The 27,134-nt window shown below is 45.8% G+C and overlaps 2 protein-coding genes across 8 annotated transcripts; both read right to left on the bottom strand.

The window, feature by feature from the left end:
- Positions 1-1,777: 1,777 nt before the first annotated feature.
- Positions 1,778-17,375, bottom strand: SMARCE1 (SWI/SNF related, matrix associated, actin dependent regulator of chromatin, subfamily e, member 1). Of its 6 annotated transcripts, none has more exons than XM_027701487.1 (11): positions 16,944-17,030; positions 16,209-16,259; positions 15,636-15,679; positions 12,658-12,762; positions 10,331-10,411; positions 9,089-9,220; positions 7,379-7,550; positions 5,553-5,725; positions 4,478-4,579; positions 3,813-4,023; positions 1,778-3,100 (listed from the first exon to the last, which is right to left on the bottom strand). In XM_027701487.1, exons 2-11 carry the CDS (start codon positions 16,213-16,215, stop codon positions 2,889-2,891), a joined length of 1,239 nt encoding a protein of 412 aa, XP_027557288.1. In that variant the 5' UTR covers positions 16,216-16,259; positions 16,944-17,030; the 3' UTR covers positions 1,778-2,888. The 6 variants fall into 6 exon arrangements, with proteins under 6 accessions (XP_027557288.1, XP_027557292.1, XP_027557293.1 ...); XM_027701488.1 differs by lacking the exon at positions 16,944-17,030 and adding an exon at positions 17,237-17,375 and having other exon boundaries at positions 2,889-3,100; XM_027701489.1 differs by lacking the exon at positions 16,944-17,030 and adding an exon at positions 16,411-16,696 and having other exon boundaries at positions 2,889-3,100.
- A 2,340-nt stretch (positions 17,376-19,715) lies between these two features.
- On the bottom strand, positions 19,716-26,423 carry KRT222 (keratin 222). 2 transcript variants are annotated; one of them, XM_027701506.1, is made up of 6 exons: positions 26,284-26,423; positions 24,561-24,689; positions 23,600-23,820; positions 23,220-23,296; positions 22,937-23,042; positions 19,716-21,600 (listed from the first exon to the last, which is right to left on the bottom strand). In XM_027701506.1, exons 1-6 carry the CDS (start codon positions 26,377-26,379, stop codon positions 21,390-21,392), a joined length of 840 nt encoding a protein of 279 aa, XP_027557307.1. In that variant the 5' UTR covers positions 26,380-26,423; the 3' UTR covers positions 19,716-21,389. The 2 variants fall into 2 exon arrangements, with proteins under 2 accessions (XP_027557307.1, XP_027557308.1); XM_027701507.1 differs by having other exon boundaries at positions 26,202-26,290.
- Positions 26,424-27,134: the final 711 nt, after the last annotated feature.

Raw genomic sequence — 27,134 nt, 5'->3', positions numbered from 1 at the left:
TGGGCTCTGATTCCGACACACAGGCTGCCCCAGCCACCCCCCTGTGCCAGTGTTCAGGTTGGCTTTGATATTTCATCCCTGTAAAGCTCCATTAATCTGTTTTATTTCCTTCTGTCACCAGCATAATCCTCTCTGTAAGCAGCGTCTGCAGCTCGTTTGGCTCCAGGCAGAGCAGCTTGGCAAGACTTGTCCGGGTGATACACAAGTGATTTTTTTACCTTTTTGTTTTGTTTTGTTTCTCCAGAAGCCTTTTCTTCTCCCCTGAAAGTTCAGCTGCTGCACAAACAGACTTTTGTCTTTCCCGGGGAGCCAAGCTCAGTCCAACATGTAGGTGAGGGGTTTGGAAGGGATTTGAGTGCATGAGGCTCTTGGAGGCCCAGCATCTGGGTTCACTTCTCCTGGTGAATTGCTTCTGGACAACCTCACAAGGTGCCTGGTTCATACTTTAACATCTAAATCCCTCTCAACATTTACCCTTTGGGCCCTGCTCTGTGCTATGTACCCGTTACTGTATTCCAGCTTTGTAGGTCAGAAGGGTTTTGGGGTGATAAAATCTAATTATTACATTAACGCAAAAAAACCCCACTCCAAACCCCTTTAAGAACGGTTCTTTTTTTAACCCAGGCTTCTTAATAACTTTTACCAAGCGTGTTTTTGTGGTGAGATAAAAGCATATTTCTGAGAACAACCCAACACAGGCTCAACCTTCTCCTGCAGAGCAAACCAGCAGCAGCACCGTGCCGGTGTCAGAGGTCACAACGCCCGACTCGGACTCGGAAACCCCTGGTTTTTCTTGAAGAGAACAGCAAACCGAAGAAAACAACTCCCTTGCAAGATGCAGGGGTTTGGGGTTTGCCTCTGGGGCAGTCCCCTGGGGTGTGAGGGACTCGCCAGCCCTCAGCACCCTGTGGGGGACGGCTGCGCCCACCCACCGGCCACAGCGCCCAGGAAAGAGCTCCTCCAGTGAGCCCAGCAGCAAAAAGCACGAGGCCTCTTCCTCCTGGGAGGGTTCCCAGCCCTGCTGAGGACCTGCAGGTAGGCACAGGGGCCATCAGAGCTCCAGGTGGCTGCTCTGAGGCAGGGCTGATGCAGGAGCACAGCAGAGGAGCCGGGTTTCTGCCGAGGCCGGTCACTCTCCTGCACCAGGTCCCTGATGCTCCAGTCCCTCGTGGGCACCTCTGCCAGGCACCACAGGGCTGGCCAGTGCTCCAACACTGCCACGGGCGTTTGCTCAGGTTCTCATGTGCTCAGAGAAGTTATTTCACCCGTGAAGATGACACCCACTCCACTCCCCCAGGGACACACCCTGAGCTGCACACGCCCGTCTTTGCCAATAATGAGTTATTTACATACACCTTGGGAATTTGGAGCAGATGAAAAGCACCCCCCCCCGCCTGCAGAACCCAGGGCTGCTGCAGATAAAAGCTGTTGCACAACAAGGGTTTGCAGCACCTCAGGTGTGGAGTCTCACCTGGGCCCTGTGGGGGTCGGCCCCCAGTCCAGGCAGCAGCTGGTATCTGCAAGAAATCAAATCCCATGTGTTTATTCTCCTCTGGCTTGAGATGGAGAAGAGCTGATGAAAGCTCTGAACCAAACACTGGCATTACCTTAAAAGACAAGAACAGACCACTGTGAGTTTTAAAAAAAACCGAACATGTTGAATTTTATTATTTTTAGACCATTTAAAAAAAAGACCAAAAGGATTTAAAAAACACCATCTCATAGACCCACTGCTCTGAAAAAAACACATCGATTCGTTGAAGCATCATGTGTTCTCTCAGTTGTAAAGTCAAGAAGTTGCCTGGAGCTTTTGTTGCAATTAAATGTTTTTTTTTTTTTTTAGGGCTTTTGCTTATATAGGGCAAATTGTGGCCTTTTCTTGTAGTTCCCAGAGGTTCTGAAAGCTCATGACAAGCAAAACTACTATTTTTTACCATTTGTGCCGTATCAGTGACTGTCTGCTCAGAGAACATGTGCGTGTTTAACCGCTCTCCTGCTCTGTACTGTGCCAGGGCTCTGGCTGAGGCCACACCAGGGTCTCTTGGTAACAAAAAAAGGAGTTAATTGGTAAAGAAAAGCAAAGGAATCCTGCACCACAGAAAAAATCCCTGAAGATGTGTCATTTACTGCAAGACTACACTGAGTCCTTTGGAGCTGGATCTCCTGACACGCTGCACGCAGACCACGAGCAAGTTTCCATCACTGCAGAGCAGCTCCTCTAGAAAAACAACTAAGTTACACCGAAAAACCCCTAAACCCCATCTTTCAGCCTCATTCCAGAGCTGCTCCCGAGGACTGAAAGCCTTCTTTCAAAGCAAAGACCAGGGCAGCTGCAGCAGAACTGGCCCTTGGCCGGCACAGAGCGCAGCAGCGGTGGGACACAGTGAGGATGAGGAGAGGCTCCAGGTGACATCAGGCCTTTGCTCCAAAGTAACATCAGCTTTAAATGCCTCAGTCGTGCAGACAAGTCAGGGCTGCAGCCTGGGTGAGCCACACCTGCAGCTCACTGCTGCCACACAGGGACAGGAAGGGCCTTTGGAAAAACCGCCACTCACTGCGGCCGTGGAATGAAAAGGAAGAGAGAGAAGGCCTGATTTCTCACTTAAAACCAAAACTAAACCCAAATCTGTCTTTCTAGGGAAGAATGCCAAGTGATACAAGCCCCTCTCCACACTGCAACACCCGTGCCTAGACACATGAGGTTCCTTTTCTGCCTGCTGCAGGACACCCTGTGCCTCTGCAGGGCCCCTCACATCGCTACACTGGTAACCTGACTGTGCCATCAACCCCCGGGGGATCCTTTGGAGACAAGTGACAGAGGCAGGGAAGGTACAACAGCCGCAGAGCACGTTCTGAGATCACACAGTACTTCATTACAGACACAGTGGTTATTCCTTCTTGTCGCCCTCCTCGGCCGTGGGGTCTGGGGGCGGCTCCTCCACGGTTGCGCTGTTGCTCTCCGAGCCCGTGTTGCTGTCGCTGGTCCCCTCCTCGGCCGTGCTGTCCACCCCCTCCTGCCCGCTCTCCTTGTCCTCGGGGGTAGAGGTCCCCTCCTCACCGTTCTGCTGGTTCTCTGCGCTCTCCTCTGCGTGAGGCTCCTCTGCAATAACACATTTATCGGTGTCACTCACGTGCTGGTGCGTTTGTTTAGGTTGTGCAATTAGGATTTAGCTGTAATAAACCCGAGTGTTCCACAGCAGTTATGCCACTCAGAACGTGCAGTGACAGGCACAGCTGAGGGACCTCAGTGCTGAGGATGCACGTGGTCCTGCCACAGCATCCTGATGTCGCCCACAGCTGCCTGACCTCAGAATTCCAGCCATAGGAAAGCCATGTGCCTTGTTAAATCAGAAACACTGGAATTCAAACTCCTTGGTCCCCTTTCCTTATGCTCCTGCTGTTGCAGCAGTGACTCACGGAGGTACCAGCCACTGAGACCCGTGAATCCAGCAGCATTTCCTACTGCCATTCCAGCACAAAGCAGCTGGAAAATCCACCTGAGAGCAGCTGTTCCATCCTCCTTGCTAGACACGGACACTGGGACAAGAAAACACTCCCAGCTGCTCCCAGTAAACCAATGGCTAACTTTGGTTTAGAGAGCATTTTTTTCCCCTGGGTACACCACACACAAAGCATGGGGCTCTGTGTGTTCTTATCCCCTCCCCTCTTAAAAATGAGTAACTGAGTAAGAAAGCAAATGCCTGTGTTGTTCACCAAGACACAGTGAATTGTTCTCCTGGCTGAGCTGAGCCTCCTCAGGGACCCTCTGAGATTGTGGGAGGATTCCCCAGCAGCTGTTCAGGTGCAGTTACCTGTCTCCATCGGAGTGCTCTCCTCTTCCTTCTTCTCCTCCCCCTTGCTGGCTGCCTGCTCCTCCTCAGCTGCCAGGTTGTTCTGACTGCGCTCAGCTTGCTCAGCTGCTTCCTTTTCCCTTTCCTCCTGCCTCTTGCGAGCCTGTTCCTCAGCCTGGGCAATCTCAGCTGCAATTTTTTCCATGTCCACTTCCACCTTCAGGCTGCATAACTAGCAGTTAAAAAAAAGACGAAAGCTCTTTTACTACCTCAGACTGAAATAAAAAACATCAGTAAACCCCAATGATGGTCAGTGTTTCTGTGTGCAACATAATTTTGATTTGGCGAAGGTTATATGAAAATCTTCAGTCACTAGGGAGATACAGGCATATTAACAAAAATAAAGGGGATAAATAAACAACCTAGAGCTTGTTATTTGAACACAGCCAAGGAGAAGAGTGCTCCTTCTCAGGCCCAGCCTGGAGGAACTCAACTGTACTGGCCCCCCATGTCACCACTAAAGGTCACTGAAGGAGCAGGAAATTGTCCTGTGCTTTGTACCACCCACCCCAGGGCACTGCCTCAGCAGCTGGGTCCTTGCACACAACTAAACACAGAAGTGATGCACTTGTACCAGAGGGGAACCAGCAGCTTCCTCAGAGTAAGCAAAGAAAAGTGAATCATACCCTTTTAAGCTCGTTGTTGAAGGACTCTGTGCTTTCCAAAAACTTCCTCTTCTTTTCCTGGTGACGCTCCTCAATTTGCAGCAGCTCAGCTTCGAGTTTACGCTGGAAGTGAAATAAATGGCAAGAACTTCACTGTGCAGTCGCCTGAGAACTGGGTAAAGCTACAGCTGTGCACAAAAATATTTGTATGGGTTTATTTTTAAATATTGCTCTAATACATAAACATCCTCCTGCCTGCCTTGATCTGACAGCCAACAGCTCAGAAATTCATACTGAAAAGTATGAACAGTAAATGGGCCCATGGAGCAGCTCAGTCATATTGTAAATGAAGCTTCCAGCATCAACTGTGCACATTTTCTCTCCTACTCTGCACCCCTCAGGTCTGGATATACACAGCCCACAGGTAGAGACACACTCCCACATCAATTATGTTCTCATAACACAGACCACAATTCAAAGGAAAGAAGGGAAACCACCCCCTCCACCCTCCAAATAATCTGTTAATTAAAAAAACCCAACACATCTCTATCTAATCCTTGTCTCTCTTCACCCACACGCACACTGACCATGCTGACAGGGTTCTTTTGGTAACATGAGTGTTTGGAAAATACAGGCATGTGCCCAGTCAAAGCTGGGTGAAACGTGTAGGTGTGACCTCACCAGATTTCCTTGTATGAGTTTGACTTTCAATTAAAAATGTTACAATAGGGACAATTTACTGCAAAAAAGGTAATGAGTTGTCAGGTACCTGAAATCACAACTCCACCTATTACCTAGCAGAGTTTTGCTGTAATAATACAGAGGGCTGTATTGTCATAATGTAAAGCTATGGAGTTAATACCTAGGGTATCCTACAGAACAAAGTGCAGTTTAACATGATCCTCAGTAACAAAACAGCCCAGGTGGTGAAGTCTCACGTCCTGCAGCTCCCAAGCAAACCTAGGGATTAGCTCTTGGAGTGCACAGAACATGACACCCAGCAAGAACAGTCATGTAAGCGATCAAATGATCCGAGACCTGGAGTCCAGCCCAACACCATCATGGTTTTAGCTGCATCCACGTCCTTTCTCTTTACCTGATGAACCATCAAGGACTGAACCTGGCGTTTCAGGACTTGCATCCTGGCCGTGGTGACCACGGAGCGGACGTCGGGCACGACGCTCTCGCTGAGGATCTCACTGATGAGCCGGTGGTTGCGCTGGAACCGCGCCGTGGCCGTGTGCTTCATGGAGAACCCATCGTCGTAGTCTGCAACAGAGCCCGGGGGGAACTGCCTTAGTGCCACAGGGAGGGAAATGCTTTAGTGTCACAGGGAGGGAACTGCTTTAGTGCCACAGGGAGCCCCGAGGCTGGCACCGTACCCAAAGTGCCGCTTGCTGGAACCCCAGCGCGGTGTTGGCACGTCACAGGGTGCACAGGAACACACACGGAGCACCAGGGAATGGGACAGCATTTCCCTGGCACAGCTCTCACAGCCCATTTCACACGCATCTCCCACAGCTGGAGCTGGCACTGACCTAGTTACTGACTGCCTCGCTTTCCACATTTCCACAGTAAGAGGGAATACACTGAATAAAAGAATCATCCCTGATTAATCATGTTAGCAGAGCAAAACTCAGTGCAAAATGCAAGCAGGACAGTGAGTCCTCTGTAAATAACCTTTGTAGCACAGGTCAAAACCACTCACTTTTTGAAACACTGAGGACTGAAAGCATGAAGAGTGATACAAGTTTACACATCACTGAAAATTCATAGGAATGTATTAAGAGTATTCTATCTATTTATTCTATTCTATCTATTTATTCTATTCTATCTATTTATTAGTAAATGCACTTCTCTAAAGAGAAATCTGTTCAGTAACAAGTATGAATTATATCCCAGAACAATGTCACATAGGGAAGTCCAAAAGTTGAATTAACTTTACATCAAATATTCCTAATGGAGATGACCTTCCAACTATTCACAGAAATTTTAAGGAGAAGCCTAACACCATGCCAGTGGAGACACCACCAGAGAAGAGAACTAGTTGAATCAGTTTCTGTCCCCTTTGTTTCAAAGTGTTATGTTCAGTTTCTCATTGAGTTATCTGTCTAAACAAAGAAGAAAGAGACAATGGCTGGTTCTGCCCAAGTTCACCTGGTCCAGGCAGCACAGAACAGAATCTCGAGTCCCCAAGTTCCAGCCAGTCCAACACTAAATGTATTTACTTAAATGTTGCAATTACCTCACACAGGGGAAAGTGCTGTTTGCCATAAGGTTTATCTCAGAGGTGTTCTTTTACGAGGGGGAAGAAAAAAAAAAGGGTGTAACTGAGTACATTTTTCACCCTCAGGTTTCAACAAGTATTTCGTGATGAATTTAAAAGCAGCCATGAGGTGTGTGAGGCTGACTTTTCCCACTGGGTGGGGTGCATTTCCTTGCAGTCAAATAAACTTTCAGAATTTTCTCATCAACTTGTCAGCAGCAAGGGCACCTCACTCCCTGAACAATCTCAAATGACAGTTGCTGAACACATTGAAAGTTCAGGTGCTCTTAATCACACCAGAACTCTGCCTGTCAGATTTATGCGCTTCTGGTAATAAAGCACAACATTCCATCCAGGCTGGATTAAATCAGGCATCTAAGCCTTTTCTAATGCATGGGCTAAAGCTGTAAGCAGACTGATTTGGTTTGAACTGTAAGCATTACTTCACACTTAATTAAGAAGGGCTGGAATAACTTCTGCCACGGGTGCCACCTTATTTTTGGGAACAAAGTCAGCTTTGTTACGGAGTGAGATGTGATAATCAGCATCAAAGGCACCAGAACTGAAGGGCAGCCACGTGAAGCTCCGTGGAAGGTGTGCAGGGGTGGTTTTGTGTCTCTCTGCTGCTGGTCCTGCACTCAGCCTGTCCCGCTTACCGTCGGGGTCCTCGGCGGGCTGGATGCTCATGTAGGGCTCCCCCTTCTCCATGCGCGACTGCCTCTGCCGGCTCTCCTCCTCCAGCGCGGCCTCGGCGCGGCTCTTGGCGTTGATGTAGGCCAGGTAGGCAGGGGAGTTGTGGTAGGCCTTCATGGACTCGTTGTACTCGATCTGAAACGTGACCAACCAACACGGTTTGATGGCACCGCCGGGCGACCCCCGCCCCGACACCACCGTCCCCGTGTGACTCACGGGGCCCGTCCCGGGTCGTCTGCCTGACACACCAGGGACCAGGTTCCCTCAGTCTTTTCTCTTTTACAAGTTAGAACTTCTTCCATAGTCCACTCGTGTTTTAAAAACACGGCTGGGCCTTTAGGTCCATTGCAGTTTTACTAACCTAAAAGCCTTAGGATAGCTTTGTTTTCTGAGATTGCAAATTCAAAACATCTCAGAACAAGGCACTTATGACCAAGCTCTGGTTAAGATAAAGTTAACAAACATAAAATATTCTCAATAATTCTCTGGAGTTCTAACTAGATCTGTGATTCTGATTTCTTCTCTTTCCTTATTCCAGTATGTCATGAACCAGTTTTCAAAATCACTTATGATTTGTCCATTCTTTGGCCCATCCCTGCACTGGGATGACACAGAGAGCTGCAGCCAGACTCCTGTCTCCTTCTGCAGCAGGATGGCAGCACTATCTTCACCTTCTTTGAAATACCTTCTCCCTTTGAATTGCTTTCTTTAATCTCACTTTTAAGATTTTTTTATAGTGATTTAAGGTATTTCCAATGAAAAATGAGATATAATCTACAGTATTGTTAAAGGTACCTAAAAGTCTTGTTTTCTTTATGATGAGGACCAGAATCCTCCTGCCTGGGCACTGCACAAATAGAAACCAGTTGGCCCCTGCCCCAAGGAGCTTACAATCTAAACATCATTACCAAGGTAAAAGATAGAATTCCTGCATTTTTTCTTTCAGCTACGAGCACCCAGTTTGCAGTACTTCTCTACTGCCTTGGAATAGAACCAGCTGAGATTTGACCAGGTGTCCACAGCCCCAGATGCCTGCCAGGTGTAAACAGAGCACATCAGCTGGACAGTTCTCCCCTTTGTACCTGAGAAATCACAAGAACAGCCTTGTACAGGTGCTCAGCACTTACCAACCCAGACACGAGGAGCTGTCATCTCTTTGTCATTAAGAGCAATAAAACCAAAACAAAAGCACAAGAAAACCCTACAGGTGGTAGCATTTTCTATTAAGAAACAAGACACTAATGCCACAGTGTGGAGTTCCACCAGGTTACACCAGGAAAACCAAACCCCACGTGACTGGAAGTCTCTTATGAACACGTTCATGACAACAGCAGTAGTTGCAGAGCACCAGTTTTGAAAGAGGATTTTGGTGTTGAGACAATCTTTTCAATACTGATGTTGTACAATCAAATCCATTCATTAAACAGTTAAAATCGACACTCAATTATAAATACTTCATTTTGAATTAGGTCTAAAAACTGACCAGTCACAGTTGATGCACAGTTATTTAAAAAAAATCTAAGAGACGTGTCAGGACAAACTTCCACTTAAGTTACATACAGGGCTCTCGTGAATGCCTCAAACACCCCTGCATGGGGAAGATGAATTTTTCTTCTCAGACCAGTTCCTAGAAGAATCAGCTGTAATAAACATCCCAGATTTCTTCCATTTACCTTTTCAGCTTCATATTCATTCAAATACTCTTGCTTCTCTTCATCAGTGAGATCTCGCCACATTCCTCCAATAATCTTGCCAATTTCCCATAACTTCAAATCAGGATTGGACGCCTTCACTTGGTCCCAGACCTTAACAGAAACAGCTGGAGCTTTACTAATGATATCTAAATACTTCCAAATTAAACATTTTATATTGTCATCTCAGTGTTCTTTCTGGAATCACCATGAAAAACAGGATTAAGTTAGGAATGAGTCTGGCTAAACTATCTGGATTATTTTCTGGGGCAGGAAGTCAGTAGGAAGCCAGCTACTGAACCAGGCAATTGCTGAGTGGCTTTGGTCTCATGGGAATATTGCCTTTAACCCTCTCAATTCTCTTCTTAAATGCACATCGCTGCATCTCGGGGAAAAAATGCTACTGAGTAAACACATCCAGCAGTAGGTTATGACAAAGAGACTGAGCTTTTCAGATCAGAATGTAACATTTCACAATATTTCAGTCTTGCTGATCAATCTGAGTTCCAACAAGTTCTGACTCCACCAAAAAGGTTTCTAACTTTATAGGGAAAAAAAAAAAGGAGAGCTGCCAGTGTAATTTCTTGCTGCACCACTTGACTTTTTTTTTTTTTTTTTGTGTGTGTTGATGTTTTTTTGGCCTAAGACAGACAAGGCTGGTAAAGATACTTTACCAGAAGTGGAAGAAATTCCTTCTGGCTCACCTGCTTCAGCCAGGCTGCCATGCCCTCCCCATGCCCCATCAGACTCCAGACTCCACAAGAGTCTCTCTCCTATTTCTGTCACACAGTTCACAGAATAGCGAAGCGAACGTTGCCACGGGCTAGGGTGGTGAAGGAGAACATGCAAAGTCCACTCATTGCTACTCTTCAGTCCAGCTACAGCACTGCACCAAGCCCAGAAAACGCAAGGAATACTTCCTTTATATAAAAAAGTTCTGTCAGTAAGTCACAGGAACTTCTGAATGTGGCGGGGTGGATCCTTGTCAGCAGACAGTGGTAGGAATTAGCATTTTAGCAATTTTTCCCCCCAAGAAATTGGCAACTGTGTGACCAGACTACTGCTGCCTTTGTTCTGCAGGGCAGACTCTGGACTTTGCATCCCCTTAAGAGAGCGCAGGCTGTTAGGAGTCAACGTTTAGAAGCTGAAACTAAGATCATAGCAATTAATTGTTAGCACAAACGAACACTGACTTTTATTACTGACGGACACGGTAATACCCACCTTCCTGCTGTACCTCATGTAGGGCATCAGGGGCTTGTCTGGGGGTTTGGGGGGCTTGGGAATGGTAATACCAGAGGAAGCCTATAAAAGAACCGGATAAATCCATTCGTTAATGGGATTGCCGGACAGTTCCCACACGCTCCAGTGTCGGAAAACACTCGCTCTTGTGCATTCACACACCCCCACCACGAGAAGCAAACAACATCACCAAAAAAAAAAATGACCCAGTCTGTGAACAGGCACTAACTAGAGCTGGTCCTCACAGCAGTGATTTTGCCCTTTTCTCTGTGAGTTTACAGAGCAGGAACTAGATAAAGCCTCTAAAAGGCTCCGTGTTCTTAAAACTGAACTACACAGCTCAGGAGCTGCCATGGAGACACCAATCCCAGCAGGCTGGTTTTTCCTCACTTCTGATGAGCAATTTATTTTACCTGTTTGGATAAATTTAATGTGGCTACTGCACAGGTGAAAAAAAGATATGGAGAAAGTTTAAAAGCCTGAAGTTAGAGATGTACCAAATAATTTTAGCAGCTGCCTGCAAAATTCGTCAGTGGTAATTTGGAGCCAATTAACAGACTCATATGATAAAAAGAAAACAACCCTATGCAGCTGAACTGTAAATGTGTGCTCTACTTGTAGCCAAGCTGTAATTAATTGTCCCAATTAGCCTGTAACATGCTCCTGTGCTCTGTCTTCCCTTGGCTTTGACACTGTCAGGCACTGCTGGCACTGCACAAAAGGACACTGAGCACCAACTGCTGCTGGAAAGCTGCTGCCTCCCCTTGTGTCCCCTCAACCCACAGAGCACCCCACAGGGTTTCCTCCTAGAACAGTGCAGTGCCATCACAGCCCCTGCCAACTGCAGGGTCTGAAACCCTCCACTCTTCCAGCACTTCTGTTATATTAAGTGGGTGCATTTAAATAAAAATATAAAAGGCTCAAGACCTTTTAGGACTGTGGCCCATAGATCAATACTTGTGTGTAGCCCCAGAAGGCCCGTGTTCAACGTTCAGTTTTTCAAATTTTAACTCCCCCACAGTTTTTTGTTTTGCTGAATTTATGGAGCTCTATGAACAATGCATACAGAACTGTGTATAAATAATGTGCATGAGGTATATGCATCACCAAAATGTATACATAGATACACATACAGATGGGTTGGAAAAACATTAACGGAAACTGTTTAATGCTTTTAAATTAAGAGGGGTTTAAAGACACCATCCATATACTGGGATATGCATGGCAGAGCAGGCTGTGTGTGTTTGTGACATACAGAAACAATGGAAGTTCTCAGACAAAACCTGACTTATTCTTGTGTAAGGAAATAGTGTCCGTTCAGTCAATTCCAGCTTGTAGGGGAAGGTCCTTTCTGTAAATGCTTTAACAAATAGAATCAACTTCATATGTGAAGTTTGAAAGAAGGTTTATATGAGAGGCATAAAAGGAGTACACTTCATTAAAAGCACCATGCATTTGATCCTTGAGAAATCTCTGTATCACTTTCCAAACTGATCAGATGTTTTAAGGTACAAATCTTACATGAAAAAACCTTAAAGCTTTGAGATATTAAAAAAAAACAGGGATTTGCTCTATTTCTGTTGTGTTATGAAAATGTTACATTTCCCCAGCCTATTTTTGTTTCCTAACTCCATCCAATTCTCAGCACTTCATCTGTGTTTGAAATGGAGCTGTCACCTCCCTCATCACTTGCCTCCTTCTCACTTTGTTTACTCCATGAAAAATGAATGTAACATCCATTTCCCACACACTGACACATATAAGAGCTGAAAGGATTCTATTTTATTATCACCACACTTTTGTTGAAAAAATAATGACTGAACTTGGGACTGTGCAGTTATTACCAGTCTAAGCCTGGAAAGAATAATAAAGGCTTGCACCCCTCATATGGCTCAACAGGATGATGCAACAACTATCAGCAATCTCCAGTTTGCAAAACGCTCTTCCTTATTTTTGTGCCAATGAACCTCAGCAGAACGAGCAGTTCCCTCCCTCCAACAATTCGTACCCAGCTACAGAACTCTTCCCTAGGCATGCAGTGGTCACTGAAGACCACAAAGTCTGTCTTTTTTGGAGTTCTGCATCACAAACCATCACCAGTTCTCCCTGCTGAGTAGAAGCCCATTTTCCTGCAAAAGGTTTCAGAGTGAAGGGGAAGGGGGGGAGGGTGGGGAATAAGAATCAGAAGTTGTTGGTTTTTTTTCTAATAAAGAAGTGGCAGCAGCCAGGACTCCGAAGAACCTAACCCTAAAGCCATTTCTGGTCAATTCCTGGTGTTTGCTGGAGGATGTAATAGTTGATTCTCCTACCGTGACCCGGCTGTTGGTGCCCGGGTTCCCTCCCAGCCTGTAGTTGTTGTAGGCCAGATGGCTGTATGGATTGTATCCCACAAACCCTGGGGTGCTGGGCATTTGCTGATGGAAACAAATGAGACAAAAACACGAATGAGAAATGAGCTCAAACGAGGAAAACACAGAAATGAAAATGAACTGCAATATGGCATGCAAAAGCAACCAGAATTCAAACAAGCAATGAGGTGTAGCAGTCGGTGTCTTCCCAACACACACAACTTACTCCAGTATAAACCTAGTAAGGAAACAGGACTTTTAAGCAAATGTGTCACTGCAAATTTCTGTCTGAAGTCGGTGATTTTATTTCTATTAACTGCATAACTTATTTAAACAAGCATTCTGTAAATCCAGCTCATTGCTAATAAAATTTTCCAACATAAGCCACCAAGGAATTCAGAAGACTCTTATATCTGAAGGGTGAAGGTTACAGGGTGACACAGCACCCAGTGATGGGGCAGAAATCCCCTGTATCCACATTTACACCAATGAAAATCCCCTCCCTGATTTTCTTCCCAGCATTCTGCCTCCCCAACAAACGTGGAGGGGGGAGGAAATCTCTCAAAGCACCATCTGTGCACCACTGCCAGGGGCTGAAGACAATTCCCAGAGACATCCCTCCGTTATAAGGCAGACTGAGGAACTCTAGTTCTGCAAAAAGATCTACAGGTTAGAAACTACAAACTAGTCTGAACAGACCACCCAATCCAAGACAATTCAGAAGTTAATCAATACATCTTCATTCATTCATGAAAGTGGATCAATTTGTTCTCACCTCAGTCATGTAGAGAAAAATCTGAGTTCTTTACCTTCCCTTCTCTCTTATCTAAGGACAATCAAGTGTCACTGGGTTCCCTGTATTCCCCTCCTCGCTTAAATTTCTACCTTTTTCCATTATCCCCCACTTCCCAATCAAATTTTGTTGGAAAAAATGGATCAGCTATTTAACAGTGACCATGATTAAATCCTGACTGTTGTTGTCCTATCACTCCATTAGGATTCATGAGAGCCTGGAGTGTTTTCAGACATTTAAGCACCATCCCCTCAGTGTCCCTCTCTCCAGCAGCCCCAGTAAACATTTCTACAGTCTTTCCCCGGGATTTGCTGGCTGGACCTGTTCTAGATCACAGTTATAAAAATCCTACAGATTGGTTCAGGACTCCAAGAACCAAAGTATGACACACACAGACACTGAACAGAAGTGCCCTGGGAGCTGACTACAGTAACTGAAGGTTTCAGGTAAAGGCAGACGCGCTGCAGGATTTTATTTCTTAACATACAAGTGCAGAGGAAAATTATCCTTTAACACTCAGCCTTCAATAGAGATTATTGCCAAGCTTTTTAACTCAGTCACAGCAGCTGCCATGTGCTCATCTGTATGCCTGGGCTCATGACATACACACTCACTACTTCATAAACACCATTTTACTGTAGTTTTTTGTATTACCATAACAGGTTTTGAATATGTTGAACTACACCTCTTCAATAAAACCAGGTGACAATTGTAATCTCCGTCTGCTTAATTCTTTATTTCTGCAAGACAGGATTTAAATGTTACCAGGGAACTACCTTGCAACACAAGGAGACTTTTTATTTCAGCTACAGTGCTGGGACTTTGTTCACTGTAGCACCTGGAACTGGCTGTGGAAGAACAAGCAAGGTTATTTGGCTGCTTTATGACTTGCATTAACAGAGCACAGACCATCACCTGAAGGACTGCATAAAATACAATATAAATAGAAGAAAAGCTGCTTGTTAGACAGGCAATGCACATCACTGGCTGCAGTTCTGACACGTGTTTCATGCACCCTTCTGAAGGGCTGTACCACAGCAACATAAACAGTTAAATATCTGCATCCATGCTACATCCCAAAGGAATCCCATGTGTGTGCACAGCTCTCCATGCAGGAATCCAGGGCTCAGGGTGGATCCATCATGTTCCTCCTAACACTGGCACAGATCTATTTCGCTGTGTGCAAAATGAAAACTCTGAACAAACTATGCAAACCAAGTTTTATTTGTGTAAACGTATGAAAACATAACTTGTATTTATGCACTATACCATTTTTCAGGCCTCTTTACTTGTAAAGTATGGTCCAATAAATTTGAAGGATCACATTCCATCTAATTCCCATCCTGCAGAGATCAGGGACACACTATTGGGTAACAGTTTTTCAACCTTCTTTGGTTAAAAAAAAAATAAAATCACTATAGCATCTTTGCTCATTCTTCTGTACAGAGGATTTATCATAAAATTTAAACTATTCAGAAATGTGACCAAAGAGGAGCATTTGCTTTCAAAGAGTTCCCTGCCCACAGCACACTGGTACTGCAGCACCTCTGGACATCCAGGAATGTCACTGGACAGGACTCAAAGCTCCCATCCATGTTTTCCTCAGTGTGATTCCACACCACTTTACCAGAAAGTAAAATACTTCCCATGTCCTAGACTCCAAAATACCAGTGATTTCAAGGAGTGCAAGACTGGCATCAGGAGTGTTTCATTGTTCTGACCCAATATAACAGGATTTTTGCACATTCCTACATTCCACTGAAACGCAGCTCAGGACAACAGAAACATTAAAAAAATGCACTGTCTGCCCATGATTTGGGCACAGGCTCAGCGGGAAGTTTTAGAATTAAATATGTCAGTTGACTCTTAACTACTCCAGCACTGCTGCAACCCCCTGTGATTCATTTCAGACAAGTGACTGCTCACAGAAAATTCAGTGTCTGCAAGATCCAGCCTCAAAGGTGAAACAAATTTATTCAGCTTCTCTTTCACAAAGTGCTTAAAAAAGAATGAGATTAATTTAAGCAATTCACATCACATTAATTAGTGCTGTGTTTCTGATACAGGAAGGTGATGCAACTCCATAATTATTGCTCTGGGAAGTTACTAAAGGCTCTGTGTTAATGAGAAAAATCACTATACTTACGGTTGCGGGAGCTGGGGTGGGAGGTGGGGCATAGGATGGCCTTTCTGTTAAGATAGAAATGTAAGCACATTTTTTTTTTCTTGAAAATCTGAACGAATTCTCTATAAGGCATCTGCTGGGGCCAACATTTTTCAAGCAATTTACCAAAACAAGACAGAAGTTCTACTCTGAAAGACTTTGCTTTTTGCCACTGAAAAGTGAAAAACAACACAAGAGAAAGAAAAGAAAGAAAAAATGAAGCCCCCCCCTCCTTTGCTCTAATCCCAGCCTTTTATTGAGGCAGAAGACTGGAGAATCTGTGTGTGTATTTATATGCACACTAATTACAGGGAGGGAAAGCAAAAATGCAGTCAAACGGGATTTAGAAGCTGTGATATCTGGATTTCCTATGAAAACAATATTCCAGGAATCAGCCACAGCACGATTTAAGGCCAAGAGTTTGGTCAGGAATCACTGCACTTCCTATATTTCCTTTTAATGCCCGGAACAATGGGATTATCTCACAAACAGGTTCTGCTGAGCCAGATCTTTAATTCATCAAGTTAAAGGAAGAAAAATCCGAAAAAAACTTACTTGACATTTTGATAGTCAAATTTTCAGCCACCTGACATTATATTTGTACTTCTGCAAGACAAAAGAAGATCACGCCAGTGAGTGCTGTGCCTCTGCTCCCCCAGATCTTTGAAGCTTCAATTATTATCGTTACCACCGATTCCCAAAGAATTTGCCAATTTTGGAATAAGGACAAAAGCGCATTTAGAAGCTTAGGTGTTACCTCTTTGAAAAACTAATGGACTTTCCAAGGAACCCGGCCTTAAACAGCTGTGCAAGAACACGCAGGCTTAGGTCATCTTCGTACTAAAGGTTTTAAGCAAATATATTTTTTTCCCATTAAGGAATAAAAAGCACGTACCCCATTATTTTGCACTGACTCCTTCAGAAATCTGGTATTAATGCATAATCGACCAAATCATGTATCTGGGCACTGAGACCAGCAGCCGCGGTCTCACAGGCAGCGTTTAACCTTCCAACAGCGAGGTTTTACACCAGAATGTAAAAAAAACCTGCTGTAACACGGTATTTTTTATGGTTTTCCTCTTCAAATAACGCCTCAGAGCCGCGGCCGGGCCGGCACACGGGGAGTCCGCGCCGAGCCCGAGCGGGCCCGAGGCGGCCGCGGGAGCCCCTGGGCCTCCCCGCCCGGCCCCGAAGGCTCTGCCGAGCCCCGCAGAACCCCGTTTTCCCCCCCGGGAGGGCCCGTCCCCCCTCACAGCCCCGCTCGGCCCGACCGAACCCCCCCCGACTCACCCGCGGCCGCGCTCCCTTTGTTCCCACGGCCCGGGGCGGCGGCGGCGCCTGCGCGCTGCGCTCCGCACTTTCGACACGGCCCCGCCGGGGGGGACCCCCTCCCACCCCGCTAACAACGGCGGGGCCGCCTCGGCTGCCCCGCTCCCACCGGAGCCCCCCGCGCGGGGCCGGCTCCCCCCTGCGCCCTCCGGGGGGTTTAGGGGGAGGCGGCGGCGGGAAGGAGCCGTGACGAATCTGCGGGACGCCATCGGGCGGCCCCGCCCGCCATCACCGGCACGGAGGCGGTGCCTCACCGGGCTGGGGGGGGGGCGGTGTCACCGGGGCTCCCGAGGCGTCCCGGAGCCGCAGTGTTCAGGGCGCTGGGCTCGTCCCCCTTTGCCGGTGCCAATGCCCTGAGCGATGGCTCCCGGTGGCGAATCTGCGGCGCGGGGGCTGCGGGCGCCTCGCGCCTGCTGCGCTTTGGCGCCTTTTTCCCCTCGCGGGAGCGCGCGCGGAGCCCGAGGGGCTTTTTGGCGCCTTTTTTCCCCCCCTCACGACGAGCGCGCGCTCCCCCTGAGGCGCCCCGGGCTGCCCTGAGGCGGCGGGGAAACGCTGCGGGGTCGTGTCCGAGCCCGGATAAATCCCCGAAAAGGCAGCGGTGGAGGCGGGTGAACCCTCTGTGTGCTCAGTGAGGCGGTTGAGCAGAGCAGGACGAGCCCCGAGGGCAGCGGGAATGTGCCGGTGTGTCCGTGACAGGGCGAGCGGGAGAAGGCCACAGGGAAGGGATGGAGCGAGGGATGGCCGGGACAGGCAGCGAGATGGACCCCGGGGTTATAAATACATAATATATGGTGATTGTGAACTAAATCAGCCTGACCAACTCCAAACACTCTGCTGCTGAATCACTCATGGCTAGGCTTCGTGAACGAAGATTAAGGAAGGCTCTATCCACATTTATTACAGGCATGCTGGTGGCTAATGAGGCCAATACGAGATAGACATATCACACAGTGTTGTAAAATACCCAGTGGTCTGGGAGCGGTGGAATTGTCCACAGTTCCTTGCAGAAATCAGCAAAGGTACCACACACAGAGGTAAAAACTAGAAATAACAAACGCGGTGAACCCTGTGGCTCTGAGGGGTTGAGGAGGATTCAGACCTCAGCATTCAGCACAGGAGCCTTTTACTCTGGAAATTGTCCAAGTGGCTTGAATGAACTATGACAACTTTGGCGGTGGAAATTGAAAGTTCGATGTTGAAAGTTTTACTTTGAAATTGAAGGTGTGATGTTGAAATTGAAAGTTTGTTATTGAAAATGCTCTCACGGGGCCAGTAAGGTACATTTCCAGCCATTCATGAAGGAGGATTATGAATGAAGGTGGATTTGAAGGAAAGCCAAGGGGATGGTACCTGCCTAACCCCAAAGGACGGTAGAAGGTGAAAAGAATTAAAACTAATTCAACATGATACCATGTTGCTTCAAGTTGGGGCCATTTTCTCTGGATGCCTACAGTTTCATTAGGCTGGTTTGCTTTCATTCTTAAATAAACTTATGAACAAATAGAGACAAGAGCTCTGCCCTCCTCTGCTCAGACCATGCTGTCTGTGCCCACAATGGACATTTGTTGACATGCAGCAAAATAATCTGACTTCAATTTGGTATTGAAAGAAAGTCAGAATAGAAGATTCCTCAGCCAGCCACATATCAGCCACATACCCTCAGCAAGCCACTCTAGTCCACCAGCTTCACCGAGGCAGAATGTTTGTAAAGAAAAGGTGAGAAAATACTTGTTAAGAGGTGAAAAATAACCTGGTTTTCCCCCTGGTTTCGTGAATTCATCTCTAGTTTATTAATAATAGTTTTGTTGATAGTGCAAACTGCATTTAATGTTGTTATAAATTTCCACAGCTTGCTGAAATATTTATTATGGTGTTCATTTACTGACACTCACAGTCCATGCTAATAGTTCTGAATAATTATATGTTTTCAAAGCCACCAATGTATTCCTCACTTTTATTCCTTTTTTGTTCTTTTTTTTTTTGAGGCTCTTTGCCTCAATTCCATGTTGTGATAGTAAAGGGTTTGCCTGTGTACACTTTTAAATATCCTGTACAGTGTGTGAGTAGTTTTACTGATTTAATGGAACTGTTTATACTGCACCGTGCTCACTGGGGGGGGGATGTAAAAACTTATTCTTACCCAACTGTTTTAATTACCAGCAGTTTCATAAGCTCTGGAATGAGGACAGACATTCACTGGGAAGTAGGTTGAGACAATGAAACCCGTTTTTAACATCAGCTCTTTGCAGGTGCTCATTGGCAGAGGCTCAGCTGGTCTGTATTTAATTAGCAGCAGAGAAATGAAGAATTCTGTGCCATAGTATCAAGCTTCAGTTTTATATTTTTTAATTCAGCTTTAAAATGACCTAAAATGAGGCTGAGATGTTATTGTATTACAGTTTTGATGCCCACGTGGAGTTCACACTGCCACTCACGGAAGTTCAAGTAGTTTATGAATGAAAGAATGAGTTGTTTTCATATGAAGAGATGGAATTTGTAAATAATGCCACAGATAGATATATACTGAAAGGGGAGGAAACGCAGAAAACACTCATATATTATGGTAAAGATTCTGAGGGAATTTGTGTGTTTCTAATTGCAGAAGAGATCTTAGAAACACTTGATTACAGTGCTACAGATTTTCCTATCTACAGCTTTTCTTTTGCATTTCTCTTTCACTCCTCTCCTTTTAATATGCACACATTGGCACACACAAAATATGCACGGGCAAACTCCATTTTAATACTTTTTTATTGTAGTACTATAATTTACTTTGGTAAGTTGGTATCCCTGTTTAAAGTGCCTTAAAGCAATTAAAACTTAGTTTAAATTCAAGTATTGTAAAATGTACAGAGTCTAAGCACAAAAAAAAGCTGCATAGTGGAAATACTGGAGCAGGTTGATACATTCAGGATGCCAAGTACTCAAGAGGTAACAACACCAGCTCGGGATTCGGGTTAAGGATAATTAGCCAGCTTGATACAGTACAGACAGGACGGGGCAATATCGATGCATTGTTACCATGAACAAATGATAGAAGCATAAATCAACTCTGGAGGAATCTGTAGGACCAGTTTTGTACACATGCCATAGGTAATAAGGCAGATACTGACACTGAACTCAATCCTTTACACGCTGCTGTGATCCAGCAAATCCGGCGTTCCGGTGGGGTTTCCAGGCTCTGAGCCCCTGTGATCCCAGCGTTCCGGTGGGAGCTGAGATCAAATCCTCATCAGAATCATCACAAACAATCATTCTTGTCTTGGTACAGTCTGGTTTGGGTCTTTGATTGTCCCACAGCGTTACAAAGGAGGCTGTTCCTCCGTGTGCAGGGTCGCCTGCTGGGCTCTGTGTTTGCCCACGGCTACTCCGAGCAGGACTGGGGGGTCCCTAAGGGGTCTGGTTGAATTGGACTTGGAATTTGTAGCCCTTATTTTGCCCAGTTAATTTGAAGGAATAACAGCTGTACCCTGGTGTAACTTGTCACATGTACTAGGTCAAGAGAGTCCCTTAATGTTTGTCAGAAGGGGAATTTGTTGAAGATATTTTAATGCACGCTGTTACAATAAACAAAATTAACGGAATACCGGCATTAAAATGGTTGGTTGACTCCTCACATCTGAACAATTAGAGGGTAATTTCACTTGGCCTGGCTGAGAGAGTTGTAGTACAGGTGTGTGCAGACACATAAGAGAATGATTGATTTTTCAGGGGAAATCACTGCTTCAAAACCAGGGGAGTGATAGGACTAAAATGTTACTGAATTGTAACAACACTTTTAAAAATGGGTGTATAAGGATGCAAGGGAAAGACATTTTTGCTCAGTTGTTGCCTAAAAAAATGAATTTAAAAATACCAGCCACTTTTAAAAGAAAATTGTTGATAGTTCGTGTATTTTAAGAGCATCTTTGTATGTAAGTTTTGCTGTTAGAAAGTATTATTTTAAAATATATTTCTAGAATTATGACAGATGTGATATAAATTATTGCAAGGATTCCCCAGTCATTATATATATGCCCCAGTCATTATATATATGCAATACTGAATATGTAAGAGAGTGAAATATGCATTTCTCATTTCCAGAAAGAGAAGACAAGTTCTCCTTTACAAAGGCAGATATGTCAAACTATAAAGTTAATTTTTGCAATATTTGGTGAAATTCTACAAAACAACAACAATGAGAAAATGAAAGGGCTGCACCCAGAGTATAAAACCAGTAGAAGTCGGGTTTCCTGGAATCCGAACTCCCTTGCTCTTCTCCCTAATTTTTAGAGGACTCGTATGGTTTTATGGTGTTAATCCAAGTGCCTGGTAAGGTGTGGTTGTAGCAGACAGCGGCTGTGGGAGTCCATCCACAGTTCATTTCCAGAGCCTGTTGGAGGTGCTCTCTGGGGGAATGGGCTGGGGTTAAGGTTTGATGGAGGGGATGCTGCAGGATCTCCTCATCACCAGCCTGACTTCAATGTCGGGGAGAGTCTTTTTCGTGTGCAGACACCCCTCGTCCGTGGCTGCCAGGTGGAGGTCGAAACGCAGGGAGACCGACTTTTTCCTTAAGCGAGGGTTGTCCTTAAAGAAAGAACCTTCCCATTCCTTAATGACTTCATCCACTTTTTCTGTCCTGAAACAACAAAGCAGGTGTATTTATGATTTTTTCAGGCAATACGAGTTATCTGTTTTCAGGACTGCTTTTAAAACAGGGAGAAATTGCATAATAAAGTGTCGAGTTATTTAAGATAGTACTGAGACACTTGAAGTTTTCTTTTTTTCACAAGTTCATTCTCCAGAACAGCTAAATAAAGGGTGAGGGTTCATTATATTCTTGGTTTTGTACTTTTAGGTAGACATGGCTACAAAACCACTGCTCCAAACACATTGGGCAATTTGTTTCCGAGGAGAAAGCTTGGAATCCAAGCTCAAAAACTTTGCAAGAAGTCTCAGTACTGTAGTGGCCAGGCCAGAATTCCTGCATCTGAAAGCCTTCAGCATAGGGAGGAGAAAATCTAGTTCAGATCCAAACCTCAGCATGTAGAGCTACATTACATTAAAGAGGGAAAAAAAAGGGCAGAAGAAAAATAGGGGTAAAGCCAGCTGATTGAAGAATATTTAGGGGCCCAAATCCTGCTGATTTAATTCTCTATGTGTGTGTCAGGATCCAGATCAGACAGTCGGGCTCTGAGGCCTCGCCCTGATGAGTTAAATGGCCCCACGCAGATCTGAGTGAGTGTGTGTGACCAACAAAGCTCATGTATGAGAATACATGTCAGGTGTGGGGTGTGTACAGTGGACCTGGTGATGGCATTAATTTTTAATCCAAATTCCTACACTTTTTCAGCCTCCAGTTCCAGTTCAGTGCTAGGGATGTGGTCCACTACAGTGTGTTTGAAGGTAGCCTTAAATTAGTCCACAAAAAAGCTTAAAGAGCAGCAGAAAAAAATAAAATGAGACAATCCAGTACTATTAAAGTAATTTCAGGTGAATAACACATCCTAACAGACTTTCACATGCCTACTTGGGAGCCAGGTTCTCCCTCCCTTGTTTGGGGAAACGTAGGAGTTTCCAAGGAGCAAGTTGGAGCAGCTGAGCCTGAATTTATGTGCATAAATAGGCCCCAGAGGGACTTCCCAAACGTGGTCTGGGCTCTTTGCTTTCAGCCTTAGCGAGATGAATTATTCATAGTTTCATTCTTAGCAGAAATAGAAATTACAAATCAGAAGCACCATCCTGGTATTATTTGCTTATGAAGCCAGTGCTAATAAAAAGGACTTTCAAATGTAATGTATTGTTAAGCCCTGCCATTCAGTGCACCTCCAGGAGCTGCCACTGCTGTTCTGGAGCTCCTGGGCTCTGTGGGTGTGGTAAAACAGGTACCAAATAACGGAAACTCAAAGCTGCTGGCACATAACCCCCACCATTTACTTCCAATTGTTATTCTCTGAAACTCCTGTTTGTCTTACTGTACAGTGCCATGAGCTTCAGCACTTTCCTTCATGATGTTTCCATCTAGGATTGCTTGTTTTGTCATCAGTTCCACCTTCTCTGGTTCGTGCTTCTTTACACCATCTGTAAGAGAAAATGCAGGTACACTGAGCCTGCAGAAGGGCACAGGCAGGACAAGGGCCTGGAGGTGTTTTTCCTCCTGCTGCATTGGAAAAGGTGCTTTTGTAATATCCAGGAATTTGTAGTTGTGAACCTCCTTTAGGGCCAAAATCCCCCAAGGGGAAGGTGTCTGAAACTCACCTGAAGGCAGCATAAAGGTGATCTTGCTAGTGCTGGGCTTTTTGTCATCCTTCTGGGCAGGTATCGAGCAACGGAACCTGCAAACATAGAAATGATGACAGGCTTCCAGTAATATTGAATTGCTTTAATCCCAAACTGGTCCTGTGAAGAGCTGTGACACGCTGGGTGCCGTGAGTGTGCTGCTCCCTGCAAGGTGTGTGACACACTGAGCGCCACAGACCGTGCAGTCAGTGAAGCTCTCTTACACTGATACCATTTCTAGGGATTTTATACTCTAATTTTTTAGTGATTGGTTCATGCATTTACAATTCTGAGCATTTAAATGAGACGCTCAGGAGTGGAAGATGTATTTTAGAGCTCTTTCTCTAAGCAGTGAGTACCTGCTCTCTTCTTGCTCCAGCAGACTGCGATACGTCGCTATCTCCTCCTCCAGCTTCATCCTCGTGTTCAGGAGAATTTCGTGCTCTCGAAGCTGTTTCTCAATTCCCCTTCTCACTTCCAGCAGCTCTTTCTCCAAACATTCAATCTCACCTTCTAAATTCTGCAGCTGCATGTGGTACTGCTGCTCTGTGGCCCGCAGCGAACGTTCCAAACCCTTTTCCTGTGAAATTTAACTCGTATTTTAAGATTTGGAAAAGCATGTGCATAAAGATGTTATACGTGGTTTCATTAACAAACTGTGTATTATTACATCAGTTCTTTTAAGATTCATTAAAAACAGGAGTAAAGCTTTCAAGGTAATACTTTGGCTGAGAAATTTTTAAGTAAAATCTGTGATAATTTAAACCAGGATGAAGCTGTAGCCCCCTCTTGCACAGCAATCCACTGCCTTGAGTTTACAGATCTCCGATTTTACCTGTACAGTTAAATGATGTCCAGCTCAGTGCTGTATGAACACTGTCTGTGTGTTCCTAGAGCTTTTCTGTAGTGCCAGAATCAAACTGCTGACTATATTTTATGACATATTTTATCATGGATGAATTGATAACTTTGGTCCACACGTTCAATGGAAGTTATAAACCTGCTGTGGATTGGTTAGGCAGAGTGACCAGGAGCTTGGTGAGGGAGCACCATGCAAATATATGTTCAGCAGGTGTGAAAACAGGACAACACACGCGTGTGTTGAGCTGCAGATCCTGCACCAGAACATGAGCTGGGTTAGTGTGAGTGGGTGAGGGCTCTGTGAGGAGCTGGAGCCCCCCAAAGCTGGCTGCTCCTGCGTGCTGGATTTCTGCTTTGTGGTGGCTGTGACTGTCACAGAAACTGACTGTGGGATAATTTACATCAAGGATGATATTTCTTTTTTTCCAGGAGAGTTTGAGTCTCGTTTCTGGCTCTTACCACGGCGTGGAGAGACTCGATTTCGACCTGCATGTGGTGCCACTGCCGTCTGGCCTCGCACAGTTCTGCCCTGGCTGCCTTTAGTGCTTCTGCATCTTTGTCCATTCTTTTACTTGCACCTTCTTCTACCTGCAGGGGACATGCAAAAGATAACAGTATTAAAAATATTCAAATAACGAAAATAGGTAGACATAAAAATACCTAGTTGGAACTTTTGTTAGAGTTGTATAAATGTGCGAAAGCTTGAAGTGAAGAGTTGGTATTTTCTGTGCTGTGTAGAGGAGAAGCCCTTATCCTGCTGTGTTTGATGGGAAGAGGTTGCCCACATCTCTGTCCCTGGCATCTTTGTCCTAGAGGAATTCCCATACAAATTACCCAATGGTACTGAGACCTTACTCACCTCTGGAGCTTAGAGGAAGTGCAGGTGGTTCAAGTTTCCAGGTTTGAATAGGGTGCTTTAGGTTTAATGTATTTTTTTTCCCCTTTTATTGTATCAAAAGTAGGGTATTAAGCATGTGTGAGGTCATTTTAGATTTGGGCTCATCTTTGATTTGATAGTATGTTCCTGCACGTCACTTCCAGAATGATTGTTTGACTTATGGAAGTTATTTTTCACTTTTGACCCTGAGTTTCCCTGCAAGTGGTGAAGATGCCATAAGCCCTTGAACAGCACCTGCTCTTTTGCATATTTTACTGCTTTGTGCAGGTTCTTACAATGACATCAATTCTAAGAAAAGAAACTCTCTAATTCAGGTCCTACGAACCAAGGAAAATAAGTTCTTTTTCCCCCCGTCCATACTGACACATTGCAATTTTACCAGGCTGTCGCTTTGGTGAAAAATCTGTTTTTGGCTCATCCACAAGTGAACCCCCAACGCTCTTTTCTTCCCTGTTCTCGCCTGGGTACTGCAGGATTTGTGTGACAGGATCAAACCAACGAGCACTGGCTGCTTGGTGCCAACACCAAGATAAACTTGCCTTCCCTGCCGGGGGTGCAGCTGCCGCGTGCCCGGCGCTGCTGGTGGATCAGCCAGGCTGCAGCAGATCTGGCCTGCCCTTAACACAGACCTCCAGGATTCCTGCAACACCTGACTACAAGGGGACACAGTACCTGGTTCCCCTGAATTTCTTCGCGTTTGATGGCCCAGCATTGTCTTGCCATTTGATTTCTGTTGGGTTTAGGGCTGTTTGTGTCTAAATCCCCAACAGCAGCACTGTGTGTTGGTAACATTCAGTTGGGCTGTATGAGAGAACAACGTATCTGCTGAAGAGCACAACATAGTTTTACTGTGAGGAACATAAAATAGTTCCTGCAAAGATGCAGTTTTCTTTACTAGAGGTGCTAAAGATGGCAAAGCTTGCTGTATATAAATGGATTCTCTCCAGGATTCTCTTTTCCTCTGGGATAACTACATGGAGCTAGAGGTTACCGTGTTAAAGCCTATGTCATCATCCCTTAAATCCCAGCAATAGCCCTGCTGCAGGGACAGAAACGCATCCCGATGGATTACACAGCATTCGTTCCGTGTGAATCCATACCCGAAACAAAATCTACTTCCGAATCTTCCAGTTCACATCTTACTGCGGTAAAATCCAAATCCCTTCCCCGAAAATCTGCTGCATCGAAAGGAATTACTGTACCTCACAGAGGCTGCGGGAGGAACTGTACGGCCAGGGAATGGCTCCGTACTCTGCAAGGTGTGTGGCTGTGAGGAGGCATTACCTGCGTCCTTGCTGAGCTGACGGTCTTTATCTGATTTCGGGTGATGTGCGATTCATACTTTGCCCTGATCTCTCGGCGGAGCCGGGCCGGCTCCATCCTCCTCCTCCTCCTCCTCCCATCCTCCCCGGCTCCCGGCTCCTCTGCCGGCGGCGCGGGGATGCGGCCGCGGGGCCGTTAAAGCGGCAGCGGCCCATTTCGGGGAGCGACGGGGGGCCAGAGCCTGCCAGCCCGGCCTGGCTGCAGCTTCATACAGCAAAGGATGCTACTGAAACAGCGGTTCCTAAATTATGTGCCGAAATGAGTATATCGGTGTCTTTCTGCTTTAGTTACGCTGTAACTGTGGGGGTTTATAACCTCAGAAATGGGAGGGTAAGAGGTACACAGCGAAGGACAAAATTGCAGCTGCCCAGCATGAGATGCGCTGGCAGGGGCAGGGAAGGGCAGAGCCTCCCAGCAGCACAGCTGGATTGCTGGCAGTGCCGCTGGCAGGTGCCTCCACCACCGCTGGGACTGGCACAGAATTTCCATCCCTGAAGGTATTTGGGAATCAGCGAGGCAAAGCCTCAGCTGTCTGACCTGACCCAGTGTCGAGGACTGTCCCATTTTGGAAAAGAGCTGAGCCCCCGGGCATCCTCACACCCAACACTGCGGTGGGTTTATGGGCAGGAACACACAAGGAGGGAGAGGAACCAGCACTACTGGTGAACAGTACTGATATGGTGAGGGCTTTGGCTCATCTTCTGCACGGGGCAAAGTTCTGGTGAATGAACACTTCAGACACCTCACTGCTGTCAGAAAAAGAGTCTGGGTCATCTGTGAAGGTGTTTCAGTACCTTCAGTGCCTGGTCTCG

The sequence above is a fragment of the Neopelma chrysocephalum genome, unplaced genomic scaffold (assembly GCF_003984885.1).
Source record: "Neopelma chrysocephalum unplaced genomic scaffold, ASM398488v2 Primary Assembly neopelma1_158, whole genome shotgun sequence".
Classification (NCBI taxonomy): domain Eukaryota; kingdom Metazoa; phylum Chordata; class Aves; order Passeriformes; family Pipridae; genus Neopelma; species Neopelma chrysocephalum.
The sequence above is the reverse complement of the archived record's forward strand: the minus strand, read 5'-3'. Positions and strand labels throughout refer to the sequence as shown.